The sequence below is a fragment of the Delphinapterus leucas genome, chromosome 12 (genome assembly GCF_059928025.1).
Source record: "Delphinapterus leucas isolate spDelLeu-1000000601 "Yukka" chromosome 12, BTC_Dleu_Yukka2, whole genome shotgun sequence".
NCBI classification, from domain to species: Eukaryota; Metazoa; Chordata; class Mammalia; order Artiodactyla; family Monodontidae; genus Delphinapterus; species Delphinapterus leucas.
In genome coordinates, this window is record NC_143140.1 from 53,362,743 (window position 1) to 53,378,320 (window position 15,578).

The window sequence follows — 15,578 nt, forward strand, 5'->3', positions numbered from 1 at the left end:
TAGGAGCATAGACAGTCCATCCACAGTGCCAGATGGAAAGCAGGGATACAGGCACAGATGTGGTGGCAGCAGAACACTGGAGTTCTCTTTTGATTGTCTCAGTTTTGGTAGTCAAATAGGAAGCAGGGTCCACTGAAAGTGAAGATGGGGAAGATGTGTTGGAGTCAAAGAAGAGAAAAGAAAGTATAAAAAGCCATCTAGGAAGGTGGACAGATTATGGGCTAGGGTAATAGTCTGATTGCCCAATAGCATTTAGGACCCACTGGAGGTTAGAGATCATGAATTTTAAATGAGAACAGTCAGCAAGGTAGGTGGGGTTTTTTTCTTTTTCTTTTTTGCTTGTTTGTTTTTGCCAAGTTCAGCTACATGGGGGCTATACTGATTAGTTTAATATAACCAGGATTATATTTCGGTCCAATGAATAAGATGAAGAGAGAGATGGACAAGGAAATTGAGGGTGTGTACAAGGGAGTGATATACAAGTTGACTATGGAATTTAAGGAGGGAAGTTGGGGACAGAGAACAGGCAGTAGGACCACTGGAGGTCCTGGCGGGGTCAAGGACTTTTGCAATTGAAGTACCAATTGATTTGAATGCTACAAAGCAGCCAACAGCAAAATTACCTTAAGATTCCTGAGCTCATTTTTTGTTTCTTGGTCTGTGACAATGAAGACATCATTCTTCAGGTCGTATTGTGCCATCTTGGCAATAGTCATGTGGCTGTTGATCTTCCAGAGCACAACATCATATCCAGTATTCATATCTCTATGGGCATCAAAATGAAATGAACTCCCTCCATCTGTGAACGTCACATTTTTTCAGTACATCAAGTAACTATGAACAATAAAAACAGAAGCAAAGACTGATAGAAATATTGTAAGTGTATCCATTATCCCAACTGTAACACTGCCTTACAGGAATATCACTTAAAAATTAGAAAAAGGACATTCTGGATCAGTGAGTGTGGTAATTAGTTGAGAAGGTGCTTAACTACTAGGCAACAATTTGAGAAATGTTGAGAATTTCTGCCAAAGTCTTGCTCTGTGAATTTGAGAAAGCAAGTTAATGTTTATGGAGGTAGCTTCTCTAGCCTACAAAATTGAAATCTGACCATCTTTACTTTCTCCACGTTGCAGAATTAATGGGTCCTCTGGGGCAGATGTCCGGCCTCTAATTCTGGTTCCATATTTCATTAGTGGTGTGATCTTGGCAGTTACAATTTCTTTCTGGGCCACAGTTGAGGTAAATGAAACCTACTTAATATGATTATTATAAGAATTAAATGTAATTATGGATGTAAGCACTTTAGCCCAGTATATGGCACAGATTAAGGGTTAATAGAGATTAGCTTAATACCTTTAAGTACCTGTTATTGGCTAATAGGGATGTTGTGCAAATAAATAAAAATACTTTGCATCTATCAACTAATAAAGTCACCTGGCATTCATACATTACATGCTAATACTCAAATCTGTGATGCCCTTTTACTCCATAACAACTCAGCAAAGCAAGCTGAGCAGGGATCGTCTTCCTCTTTTCTCAGAGGAGGACCCCAGCCAAGGGGTGAAGGACCTTAATCTGAGGATACACATCTTGACTTTCATTATGAGGTCTTTCCATTGCACCTAACAATATATTCATTTAAATTCTCCTCATTGTTTTTTTCCTTCTGACTCAAAGCAATCATCCCTGTGCCATTTGGAGTTATGGAAGGCAGGAAATTCGTCCTTTCCTTCTAGAGTCACAATCAGCCTGGGCCTTTGGCCAAGGCAGAGTAGGTAATCCAAGCCAGTAGCTGTCATGCGCATCAGCGCCAAAATGAAGGCTGAGGGGACAGAACTACAGACCTGGGCAACAGTCTGGTAACGACAGCACCCTGCTCTGGGGTTTGTGCTGAGGGGCGTCCCTACCCGAGAAGTTTAATTGGTGAGCCCAAGGTAACCGCTAGTGTCTGCCTTCTAAGTCCATACTCGTTTGGTGGGACGTGTAGATCTTCTCATCTCCAATGGTTTTCAAGTCTGTTTCAGTAATTGAAAGTATAGTAAAGTGATCTCTAAATTCTATTTCCAATTTAGTTCAGAAAATGATTTTTTTTAACTTGAGAAGAAATATAATGAAAAAGTACTTTTCTTGTTACCCAGTTTGTTCAGTGAGAACTTGTATGCAATATAGCTAGAACAGAAAATGTTTTACTGACAAATGAGGCAGCCGTATTGAGCTTGTGCTGCAGGAGAAGAATACTGGACTGGGAGGGAGGAAAACATTTGAGTTCTGGCTCCACGGTCCCGTGCATCTATATCTGTGATGCTTATGTGGCTTTTGTTGGGTGCAAAATCTATGGAACAAGGCTGAAATTATTCTATTTGAATAGTGTTATCCTTATTCTATTTCTTCCTAGTTAATCTTTTTTTAAAAAATATTTATTTATTTGTTTGTCTGGCTGTGCCGGGTCTTAGTTGTGGCATGTGGGATATTTGCTGCCTCGTGCGGGATATTCATTGCGGCATGTGGACTCTTAGTTGCGGTGTGTGGGATCTAGTTCCCTGGCCAGGTATCGAACCAGGGGCCCCTGCATTGGGAGCGCAGTCTTAACTACTGGACCACCAGGGAATTCCCTTAGTTAACCTTTTATGAATGTTTCTTTCCTTCAGTTTTTTTCCCCTTTGGCAAATAGAATATAAGAAAATCAAGTTGTATTTTAAGTAAATATATTAGCTACAGTAGTCATGTCAATAACCAAATATCACTTTAGCAAAATCTCTAAGCATGTATATTGATTTTATTATATGTCCTCACAGGCTTCTTAGTTCTTTTAATCAATTCAAATTAATTAGTATTGCTTTAAAGAAGCAGGATGTCAGATCTAAGGTGGTAGAATTAACTGACAAAATCTTATCCCAGCAATTGCCTGGAACAAAAAATATGGAGGGAACAAAAATAGAACAAGTAAAGCCCTATCTTCAATGTTCCCATCTCTACCTGTGTATTGATTTTTCTTCTGTTCCTTCCTTAAGCAATATACACACGTAAGCCCCAGGAACTTAGTTGTTTAGAGAGCATATCCTCTTCCATTCTTTTGTTTGAACTATAATTTCCACCAGTTTTTTCCTCCATTTAATCAGGTTTTACAGGGTAAATTTCTGACACATATACGTTCTGTAAATAATGATAACATTGTATGATGTAAATAAACTAGCACAATTCCATGTTTGTTCTTACAGGAAAGAGGGTGGAGGCAAACAAAACAGTACATTCATCACTTGTTAAATATTCTATCGAACATTTGCTCTGGATTAGGGTAATTTTGAACATTCATGCTTACAGTTATTAAGCTATTTAAGGCCTTTTCCATCCATTATTTGTTTATTTTTCATCAAGACTCTGAAACTCATGATAAGTTGACTCTAAAATATTTAGAGAGTAGGATTTGCATCTCCATGATTATATAATTCACCTCTGTATGGTAATGACCTGTTTCTGAGAACACAGGTCAGGAGACCACTCCAATTAAGCTGCTGTGGTTGATGCTGTTTTCCGTATCCCCAGCCTCTCTGCTGTCCACTACGTCTCCTTAAGTGAGCTGTGCTTGTGAAAAGAGGTATCTATGTGAGCGAATTAGAGACTAGCAAGGAAGCAGCCTTGCATCTCTGTCTGGTACCCAACCTATGTCTTTTTCTTTTGTAAACTTTTCCATGGTGTAGCAAAAACGCACATGACTAAGGCTGGGACCGTTTCACTGCTAACTCTATGAGTGCCCACGGGCCAGACCCTTATGGCTGAGGTCCCCTCCATCTCTAAACTGCTGAAATTCTCAGTCACCAGTAACACTTCTTGCCAGTTCTTTAGGACGAAGTGTAATGAACAAGAATCGGTGGATCTACCATAATATTTAAAGATTCGAGATGATGTGTGTCAATGCTTAGTATAGTAGGGCTTAAAAATTATTAGTTATTATTTTCCTCATTGCTCCACAATCGTTCCCTTTTTGTCCTCATGTCTCTTCTGACTTTTGGACCACTACACTTGAATGTCTCATAAGTTCTTCACATTCAACATGTCCAAAATGGAATGCTTCATATTTCTTCTCGCTTCCGGACCTTCACTTTTCTCTGTGTTTCCATCTCAATAAATGGCACCAGTTGCCCAAATTTAGAATCATTTGCGACATCTTTGCTTTTCTCTGTCATTCTTTACATCCAATCTATCTCCAAATACTCTTCGTCTTTCCTCTTAAGTATATGCCTTTCCATCCTCATTGTCACACCCTTAGTACCCGTAGCACTTATACCTGAAGTATAAGGCATCCTTATTGTATGCCTGGATTACCAAACTGGTCTTTCTCTGTCTAGTCTTGTGTTCCTCTAGTCAATGTACATTGCAGTAGGAATACTATTTCTACAATGGAAAGCAGGTCACATCACTCTTCTGTCTAAAAATAGCTTTAATTGGCTCCCCTTTGCTCTCTCAAGTCCAAACCTTTAAACATAGCTTGCAGACTTTCTATTGAAAGGATAGTCTTTGTACCAGCAATATCAGCATCACCTGAGAGATTGTTAGAAGTGCAGACTTTCAGGTTCCCCACACTGGAGCTACTGAATTAGCATCAGCATGATAATCATATTACCAGGTAATCAAGTTTGAGATGCTCTGATTGATAAGGCCCTAATGATGGATGCTTCACTAACCCTCCACTCTCATTTGCCTGTAATTTCCACAAAAGACTCCAGTTCTATGGCACTACTTTCTGATCCATGAAGATGCCATGCTTTCTCTCTCTGTGACTTTGCTGGAGTATTTCTGGCCTGCTTAACTCCTACCCATCTATCATATTCACCAGAGATGTCACGATCTTTGGAGAGTGTTCTCTGAATTGCTAATGTTGGATTAGTTGCCTCAATTATATGCTTCTCTACCATCTTGTATTTATATGAAACATTGTAATGCATTATTCTGCACTGTGATCAGCTCCTTAATTGTTTGATTGTTTACTCCTCTAGACACATGACTCCTTTAGGGAGAGAATTGTCTTGTTCTCCATAATATTTTCAACACTCAACACAATGGCTGGAACATTGAGACACCCAAAAAATATTTGCCAAATAATTGTGTAAAGAGTAGTTTGACTATTATACATTCTCTCATCCCACATACATCACTCACTACCTTGTATATCATCCACAGTAGAGGAAAACAAAAAAAGAAAACCAAAATCACTGTTCACAACAAGGAGGTGGTATACTCACACACATCTGAGGAACATAAAAAAAATCTGTTGAGATAAAACAAGTATGACTGTGCTATCCCTGAATACTGCTCACAGACATCACCAAATGTGGAGCCAAGGTAAGGATTATCCTCAAATATTGGAAAAAACTAACTCCTTTAAAGTTATTTGAATCTAAAATCATTCAGAGAGTATTATTTAAATATTAGTGAATTTTGCCAGGGGACAAAATAATTTTTAGGAATATATCTTTGATTAATGACCCTAAATGTTGCTGATCTTTTAAATTTAATGTCTATGAAGATTTCTTCCTAAAAAGACAATTGTTTGCATTATTTGTCCAATTAATTCTGGCATAGACATGGCTCACTCGTGATCAAAGGAGCAAGGCACTCCGCTATTCCTCCTTTCCAGTCTGTTTCTGTTTGTTCTGGATTACCATGCTCCCGGGGTGGGGGGCAATAAACAATGACCCCAGGCTCCTAGTGTTTAAATAAAACATTTTAGAAGATCTGCTTCAATTATACTTTCTCAAGATTTTTCCTCAGAATGTTTGAGACTTACTCCTGACTTAAAATACTTTCCCAGAGGATAAATAGCTATTGCTATTTGTACTTCTCTTCTCTTCTGAGTCTCTTTATAGCTCCTCCCCTTTATCCCATCTGTCTCTGATTGTCTATTTTCTCTCCATTAGTCTTTCTCAACCTCTCATTCTTAAAATTTCATGTAGTGGTTTCATTATGATGGTCCACTTAACTTAGAGATTTTTTGTCTTTTTTTTTAACCAATCCCTCATTAAAGTTTTACATTACATAGAGTATGCTTTCAAACAGGTATCTTAAAATCACTAGACATATAAATATGTGTGTGTGTGTGTGTATACACACATATTTTAAAGAGAGTTTTAATTAAAAATAAAAATTCTAATCTCTAGTCTTACCTCTTCATTAGGTTTTTTTTGCCTTGCATTTACAAGGTGAAAACCAGTTTTAAAATGAGCAACTTAAAACATCCTATGACCATCACATGATTCACCCAAATGTAAGCTGATCACTTCAGACCTTGGAGCTTGTATTTGTGGGTGTTTAAAGTAAGAATGACAAAAGTAGAAACAGCCTGCCATGGACATTCACTTATGTGATCAGAAGAATTGGATCTTATTCCCTTTTACCTTTTTTCCCTAATAAATATCTTTTTTGGAACATGATTCTGCCTTAAGACAGACAGGTTTGGCTTTGAATATATGTTAGTGAGAAATTTGTTTCTAATGAGTGAAATTTATCATATAAAGCAGCAGTTTGCTTTTAAATGCCTTGTTTATGAACATTTTAAAAACACAATGGAAAATTTTCACTAAAGAGGGCCATATTATGCTTTAATTAGAGTTCTACAAACTAATCAAAGAGAAGAAAGGGAAAGACTTTTACACAATTAGTGGTTCATTTAAACCTGAGATATCATAGAACTTGTTATGACTGACCTAACAACATTCATTTGAAGAAGACTGGAGTCCTAGGAAGACTGCCCTAAGTAAGAGTCATAACTGGAGGCGTTAGGACTTTAACGACCAGAGACACCACGAAAACCAAAGGGTATGGAGTCAGAAGACCCAGACGAGAGTCATATTTCTGGTACTTTCAGCTTTCGTTTCTTTATGCATAATATTTAGCAATAATAAAAGGGATCATTAAACATGCCTGGTCTTGTGTTTGTTAAGAGCATCAAAAGAGATAATCATTTGAAGCTTTGAAAAGCTGCAAGATCAGACACAAATACATAAACCAAAGGAAAATAGCACTATCAACAGAATCTTCTTGGAAATTAAAAGAACACGACTTTGGTGGGTCAGAGTAGGAGGTGAAGGTAAAATAAAAACTCTATTATCCTTAAGAACAAAGAACTAGTGATAGAAATTCAGGTTATTCAAACACTGCAAGTATCTACTTATAAAAGGAATACAGTTAAGAGCAGTTTATATAAATATTGCGTATTAAAGAAATGATGGTAGGGGAATTTTCTCAGATATGTGAGTTAGTACCTCCCATGGTTGGAAGGCATTGGGGTTCTGACTGTCTCGAGCTTGGCACAGATCCCAAATGGCATAACCAAGGGCAAACACTGCTAGCTGAATACTGTGAACAAGTCCCGGCTCAGTGTAATCCCACAGGAAGTCATTTCTCAGCGAGAAGTTCCTTTCTATATCCTCATTAGCCTTGTAGGCCAAAGTCCCCTGAGAATAGTTGGAAATGCATTGACTCAGATCACTGTCCTTAGTATATGCAACAGGCAGAGCCTTGAGCATGGCATATTCATTTAAGGGCTTGTTATTATCACTGGGAAACATATGCAGATTTTGAAGAAAGGAATGGAAAGAGGACATATTCCTTCTTCTAAAGGTAAACCCCACAACTTTGCCAATCCTTTTAACATTAGGAATGGTGGTGATCTTGGTGGCCGTTGACCAGTTATCGCTAGCAATCCAGATCTTATTTATATTCCTTTCAATGGCTTTACTGAAGAGATTGAAAACATGGAGCTGACTCAGAAATACCACAACGACATTAACCTGGCTTCTGCTATGATTCTCTCAAGTGTCTGACTGATCCTGACTTCAATGGTATTATCTGAGAGGAAGGCTGGGAGAACTTCTCTGAAGGCTATGCACACATTATTTGTTGAGGTCTGAATTGCAAAAGTGTTGAGAGCCAGTCGTCCATAGTCATCATCTGTGGTTAGGATGCCAATCCAGTTCCATCCAGATTTCTGAATCAGGTGGGCCATTGCTTTAGTCTAGTAGAAGTCACTGGGCACAGTCTGTAAAAATGAAGGAAAGCGAATTTTGTCACTTAGGGTTTCTGCAGTTGATTCATAACTCACCTGGAAATGGACAGAAACTTTTAGTTACGGTGTTGATGAGCTGCAGGTGGCTATTCATAGTAGATATTCTTCTCTTTGATTTCTGTGAGTTTCCATAACATTTTCTAAATTCTTTGATCCTTTCCATCCTTCCCCTTCAATGAACTACTTTATAAATAGCTTAAATCACGATACTTAGTACCTGGTGACTGTTGAGAGTCATTGCTTTTCAATCATTTGGTACTGTGTATAGTATAAGCCCTTCAAGGGTTTAAGCTCTATCTTAAATCTCCATCTACACTCCTATATCCATTTATATCTATCTTATATCTCAGGTCAGGGCCAATAGTGGGTATTTTTTTTAAATACTTAGAGATAAATATGGGAAAATGCAGCCAGTCAAATAAGCAAAATGAATTTTCAGACACCTAGTTTGTTCAAAATGTGTATAAATGACAACTTTGATGATTTTTATTCTAGGTAAAATAAATCATCCAGACAAATAGTCATCTGTCCAGGGGTCAGCAAACTTTCTTCTGTAAAGGACCAGATGTAAAATATTTTAAGCTTTGTTGGTCACGTGTGGTCTCTGTCATATATTATTTTTGTATTTTTTGTTACAACCTTTAAAAAATTTAAAAATCATGCTTAGCTTGACATCTCAAGAGCTTGAGAGCCACATTTGACCCACAGGCTATACAGTCAATAGTTTTCGGACTCCTAATCTACTCAAAAGAGCAGCAGCATTTTAGGAGACCTTCCTAATGTGTGCAAAGTTTTGCCTAATTTACAGCTTTGGCGATTTTATTCTAGGGAGAGTTATTACCTTCCACAACTGCAATTGCACTGTGCCACTTCCTCAGTGATTTTATTTTTTACTATTTACAGCAGCTACATGGTATGGGGGAAAGACAATAGGCTTTGGAGTCAAACGAACTGTTAGAATCCTGACTCCAATAAATTTGGCTAAGTTAGTTAACACTTCTTTCCCTGCGAAACAACAGGATTCTTGTGAAGACTGAAGGAGAAATTTTAAATGGATAGTGGCACACAGTGGACATTCACTAAACCTTAATTACCTTCCCAGTACCTGACATAACTATGTTCACCTTCACTGTGCCGCCCGGGGTTCTGCAAAATCCGTGTTACCACAGAGAGTCCCCTCTCCTATTGTGTGGTCTATCATGGAAATTACATTTTCACATTAAACAACCATTGTTAAAAATAGTCTACTTTTCTTACTTGTCACTTAACTAACTCTATACGTAGTCTAGAAATTTGGGGCCAAAGCCTTATCTCTGAGATATTTGGGGGAATAGTTCTTTTTGTTTTGTTTTGTTTTGTTTTGGACTTAAACTTTTCATTATCAACTTCTCTAAGCTATAATATAATGGAACTCTCAGAGTCTTATATGGGTATATGCACTTACTTAGTCTAGCTCCAGAAAGTTATATATTTTGAATTCTTATGTACTTATATTATACATGTATATATTTCTATCTGTTCACTTCTATCAGATGGTCATTTCTTGATAATCTAACTATAAGCCTTTTCTAACATTTTGCTTCTAATTTTCCTTGATCTTAGAAAGTAATGACCTAGTGAGTTACAGAGTGATGTGATATGAAGATTAATTGGTTCAAAATCAAAGCCGAGAGAGCTTGCTTGACTCTGAGTAATGTGCAAGGACTTAGTGCAGGGCTGTCTAATACACACTTTGGTCTTTCAGAGACCATTTTGCTTACTTCCTGGTTAATGGTTTGCATTATAGGAAGCTCAGTAGTTCACAGTCTCTGCTCAAAGCCTTTCCATCATACTCAGAACAAAGTGCAAACCATACCACAGCTTACAAGATGCTATATGACCCGGCCCTTACCCCTCTCTACAAATGCATCTCTTACTCTGCTCCTTTCTGCTCAAACTGACCTAACTATATTGACCTTTTGTTATTCTTTGGACATTTCAACTTTGTACTTACTGCTTTCTCAGCCTAGGTACTCTCCTCTTGACTGTCCCTTTTCATTCAAGTTTCAGGCTAAACGTCACCTCCTTGAGAGTCTTCTTTGACTTCCACACCCCTTTACCCCTCACTTCCCCTGCAGTTTTCTTCATGGTACCTGACTGATGTTATTTTAGAAACAAGGCAGTTGAGGTGCTCAGAAGTTTCTGTCTTATCCAAATCACACTGAAAACTGTCAGAAACTAGACCTGACAGATTGAGGGATGACTACTCCCTTAGTGCTTTGATCACTATGCTATCCATAATAGGGCACATCCTTTTTTTTTACTGAAGAGAAAGAAAGGTTAAAGTAAAAGCATCTCCCCCACTAGTTTCCCAGATTACCCTGATCCTTTCATGATAAAGAATATGATCAAACCCAAAGTATGGAGGTGGCATGAGCTGTAAATTCAACATCCGGGAGACAGCCATGGTTATTTCTGTGTAGCCAGCACCTATGACAGCCTTAACCCTTGGCATGTATCTGGAATAGTCACACTTAAACTCCATGATTTCTCTGGAGCAGTTGAACTTAGAAACCTCAGAGCAGCTGCCATTGCCTCTGTGACATCTATGCAAGTGTCATAGATTTCATACCCTAGTTTGACTCCAGATAATAGTGTTGAATTATTGATCATCTCAATGCTGTGTATCATGGCAAGAGTTTGAAGAAAATTTGATACTTCAAAGCTGTTGAGAAACAAGTTTTTTTGAAATTAGAACATAACTCTTCTACAGACATGATGATATCCTATTTTATTCTCATTTCTGCCGTATAATAGACAATTTATGAATTGGTGACACTTATCTCTTGAAGGATCTAAACTTTATTTATTTAAAAATAGTTTTTGATGGAAACCTTTCTCAAGAGTATACAAGGGGACCTCCCTGGCAGTCCAGTGGTTAAGACTCCGTGCTTCCAATGCAGGGGGCGTGGATTCGATCCCTGTTTGGGCAACTAAGATCCCACATGCTGTGCAGCCAAAAATAAAAAATTTAAAAAAAAAAGAGTATATAGGAACCCACAGTTTCTCAAATGGAGTCTACAGAACAGGATTTAACCTTTTCTTGGTTAATTTCAGGATCCTTTTGAATATTCAGTTTAGTATTCTACAGTATGAAGATGTTTTTGTAGTTAGATGTCAGCATTTTATTGCTGTCCAAGAATCTGCTTTTATAGACTCTGCCATTTTTTACTTTTGTGATGCTAATCTATTGTGGTTGGAAACCAGACGAATAAGACTCTTAAAAAAACAGAGTTAAAAAACTCCTATAAAACAGGCTCTGGGTAAACGCACAATAGCTTTCTCCTAGATAACATGCACTATTTCCGTTCCAAGGCATAGATATTTCCCCTTTTAGCGGGTTTTTCCAGTTGGCTTCTGGACTTGTGATTATTCCAGAGCATTGAGTTGTTTAATTACTGATTTACTGTTAAGTTTATTTCACCCACCACTGTATACAGAAGGTTACAAACAGTGCCTAATACAGAGTAAGAATTCAATAAATACTTTTTTTTTTTTTTTTCCGGTACACGGGCCTCCCACTGTTGTGGTCTCTCCCCTTGCGGAGCACAGGCTCCGGAAACACAGGCTCAGTGGCCATGGCTCACGGGCCCAGCCGCTCCGTGGCATGTGGGATCCTCCCGGACCAGGGCATGAATCCATGTCCCCTGCATCGGCAGGTGGACTCTCAACCACTGCGCCACCAGGGAAGCCCAATAAATACTTTTTGAATGAATAAAAGGGGATATTGTTGTTCAGGGTTTTGATATTTTCAAGTTTCTTTTAATTCATTTAGTTATGATAAATAATATTTGGATAATGCTGTTTGTCATTACAGACTATCTAAATGTGAAGTTTGGCAATGAACATTAAGTGTTTAGTTTAAAGAAAGAAACAAAGAAGAAAGGTTAAAGTAATGAGTTGTCTGGCAAATAAAATGTGTAATATTTTCAGAGTCCCCCACATGTTAGCTCCATGAGGGTCTGAACCCCTTTGGTGTTTACCTCAGGATCCCCCCATGCCTAGAATGCGACCTAGGTAATGTAGGCATTTAATAAATAGTTGTTCAATGTTGAATGAATACTGTTTCTCTCAAGGAGTGACAGTAAAGCAAAATGATGTTCAGTGACTTTTTTTTCCAGAATAAATTTGCTTATTAGACCAAATGATTTTTTTTAAATCATTTTCCATCGTTAGTTGTTGGCCTATGATTGTGGGCCTTAAATCTGCAGTGCCTATTTAGTGCTCTGAAAAATCCTCATTAACTATTTCGGGGTGTTCGCTGGTATTCCTGATAATCAATGATTAAGATGACAGTAGCTCAAAATACCCAACTTAATGCCAGGAAGGAATCTTAGAGTGATGTGGGATCACATTTCACCTGAAAGCATTCATAGGGGGCATGATAAACACTTTTTGATTAAAAAAAGAAAAAAAAAGGGGGGGGAAAGAGGAGATTAAATTTATATACAAAAGTATCAAGATAGAAATCAGGATTTGAGAGTTAGAAGGAAGCACTGGGATCACATTGCTATAGCAACAGAAGCTGATGCTGCCTGTCTTTAAAAGTTATCCAGGCCCTTATTTTACAGAAGAGAAAAATCAGAAGCTGAAACTCAGAGAGTTTAAATGATTTGCCTAAATCTACAAAATTACTTTGTCACCAAACTGAAATTAGAATTCAAATAGCCTGTTCTCCTTAAAGAAAACCATCTGTAGTATCCTCCATCCAGCTTTATTTTTCTATAATACTCCGTGACAAATGTCTGTTCTGTAGTCAAGCTTTCACAATATAAAGTGTTCATGAAGGAAGAAGGAACACTCTGAGTTGAAGTAGGGTTCTTAATTCATTATGAAAGAATTAGATGATTTCAAGAATGAAATAAATACAGTGTTGACAAAAATGTTAGTATGGAGAAAAATTTTAAGTGCAGTCTATTTTAAACAAAGAATTAAATAAAGATCCATGTTTGAAACAACCCACATTTGTGGGTGATAGGAATATAATTGTGCTATGTATGCTTGTAGTGGACAGGCTACTGTGTCTTACTGGTTTTCTCCTGTGACTTCAGGGGTTATTCTTTATAGGCAAAATCCGAATAAATATATTAATGGGAAGCATTCATTGCCTCTGTACTTGGAGGTTGATTATACATATAGCGCTAATATATCTTTCTTGTAAGGAAGAATAGCAAGACTTAACTTTATGCAACTTAAAAATGTATGAGTTTAAATTTTGTTAAAATAATTTAGATGTTAACACAAGTAAACATTTACATGCCCTAGTCTCACTGCATAATCTTGAAATCTAAATGTGTTCTCTGAAGCTTTACTCACCCAACACACTTCTGGATTTCTGGCCATCTGGGGTAGTCTTCTGAGGACAACATTTTTTCATGAATGGCAAACAAACCTCCCATCATGATATGCCCTGGAGAAGTGGCAGCCACAAAGTCATCAGGGGTCTGGCAAGGCTGGGAAGTAGCAAAAATAATCACAAAACAGGTAATCAGTACTATCAGTAGTGCCATGTTTTTATCTCATTTGCTCACTTCTTGCAAGTTCTGAGGAATCATTGAGCTCACAGAGTGCCAGCAACGTCATTCTTATTTCACCTGTAAACACCATATAACGTATTGGATAGTGTCAAGGGCCAGAAACACTCAGTGTTCACATCCTTGATGACAGTCAAAACAGTTCTTCACCAATAAGAACATAGCAGACTTTCTCACACTCCGTTGTTGATGTGTGATGGCAGTAATGCCAGGTAAAGCTGATAGAATTAGAAACACAGCTCCTCACTGTGAAAGCGTCTTTTACTCAACTGACATGTCAAGGGCTTTGAGTCATGCTGGCATTTCTTTTGAAGTAAGATGTAGAATCTTCAAGAGGGAGCAGTTTGGGAAAGTTTTCCCTCTTCAGAAATGGACAGTTTTGGGACTTCCCTGGTGGCACAGTGGTTAAGAACCTACCTGCCAAGGCAGGGGACACGGGTTTGAGCTCTGGTCCGGCAAGTTCCCACATGCCGTGGAACAACTAAGCGCCACAACTACTGAGCCTGCTCTCTAGAGCCGGTGAGCCACAGCTACTGAGCCCACGTGCCACAGCTGCTGAAGTCTGCGTGCCTAGAGCCCATGCTCTGCAACAAGAGAAGCCACCACAGTGAGAAGCCCGTGCACCGCAATGAAGAGTAGCCCCTGCTTACTGCACCTAGAGAAAGCCCATGTGCAGCAACGAAGACCCAACGAGCCAAAAAATAAAAATAAATTTTAAAAGTTATAAATAAAAAAAATATTCTGAAAAATTAAAAAAAAAAAAGAAATGGACAGTTTTGCATTTTCCAAGGTATCACATTCAAGGCACAAAAGCTGAAAAGTAGTTTATAAACTGTTTAGAAAAATAGCATCCCATATTTATTTCCCCAGAAAAGCTCTATGTAAAAAATGAATTTCAGTTATATTTAGGTATTTATCACTGTGAGTTCACATGTGTTAGAAATAAGTAGTTTCTGTGGTGATGGGCAAAACTAAACATGAGATGAAACTTGTCTGATGTAGTAGTATTTTGCTTTGAACAAGAAAGTTCTGTCATAGATCATTGACATTTCCACCGCTGTTTGTGGATTCTATTTTTATACATTTGGAACTCTTCAGGCTACATGTTCTCAGTGCTTCAGAATCTGAACTAACATGACTTTGTGGATATCTCATAGAATTTAACAGAAGATAGATAAACCTCAGTAACTGGCACTATCAAGAGGTTAAAAATTTTTTAATTTACGTTTTAAAATCAGTCTTTTTCAAACATTGGTTTAAGGAGGAATATATCATGGGCAAGCAATTCCAAATCTAATACATCCAATTTATTTGATGGGTAGCAGATACATTTAAAAGAATTTCAGAAAATAAAAGAGTCCAGTGGCAATTATGATATTTTTCATCATTGAAATTATCCTTAGGTTCAATTGACATGTGGAGCTGTGAAGGGTGGAGAAGTCACAGCCCTTCACACGGTGTCACATGTTTCCTTAAGTCTTACCATTTTTACTAGCGGCAGGATTTCCTCTTAGGATCCAATCCAGTGAACTTCAGTTGTCTAGAAAGTTTAATATACAGGAGTCTGAAGACTCTTCAGGTGTCTAGCAATTGCATTTTACCTACTTAATCTTTATTATTCATTTGTGTATGTGTATGTGTGCAATTGGATAAATTTATGTTTTCATGAATTTAGTTATTTTGCTCAGGTATCTCCAAGATCTGCTATGATTATAAGTTCAAAAATGATTTTGGTAAAGATATACTAAAAAATAAGAAATTCAGATAATTATCTATCAAAAGTATATAATAGGTATTAAGCAACTCAGAATGATTCAGAAGATATGACCCTCATGTGACCATATTGCTCAGACCTGACATTTATTTGAAAAATCAGTGACAAAAGTTATGCCCATGATCTCTTAGGATGTAATTTTAACAATATTTAGGGTCTTTGTTAT

General features: G+C 37.7%; 1 protein-coding gene across 1 annotated transcript; it reads right to left on the minus strand.

The window, feature by feature from the left end:
• Window positions 1-339: 339 nt before the first annotated feature.
• GPRC6A (G protein-coupled receptor class C group 6 member A) lies at window positions 340-13,682 on the minus strand. The gene is given in 6 exon segments (XM_022561805.3): window positions 340-821; window positions 7,251-7,795; window positions 7,798-8,096; window positions 10,459-10,615; window positions 10,618-10,769; window positions 13,421-13,682. Coding segments are annotated over 6 exon segments (1,572 nt in total). The 5' UTR covers window positions 13,615-13,682; the 3' UTR covers window positions 340-596.
• Between the last annotated feature and the right edge of the window lie 1,896 nt (window positions 13,683-15,578).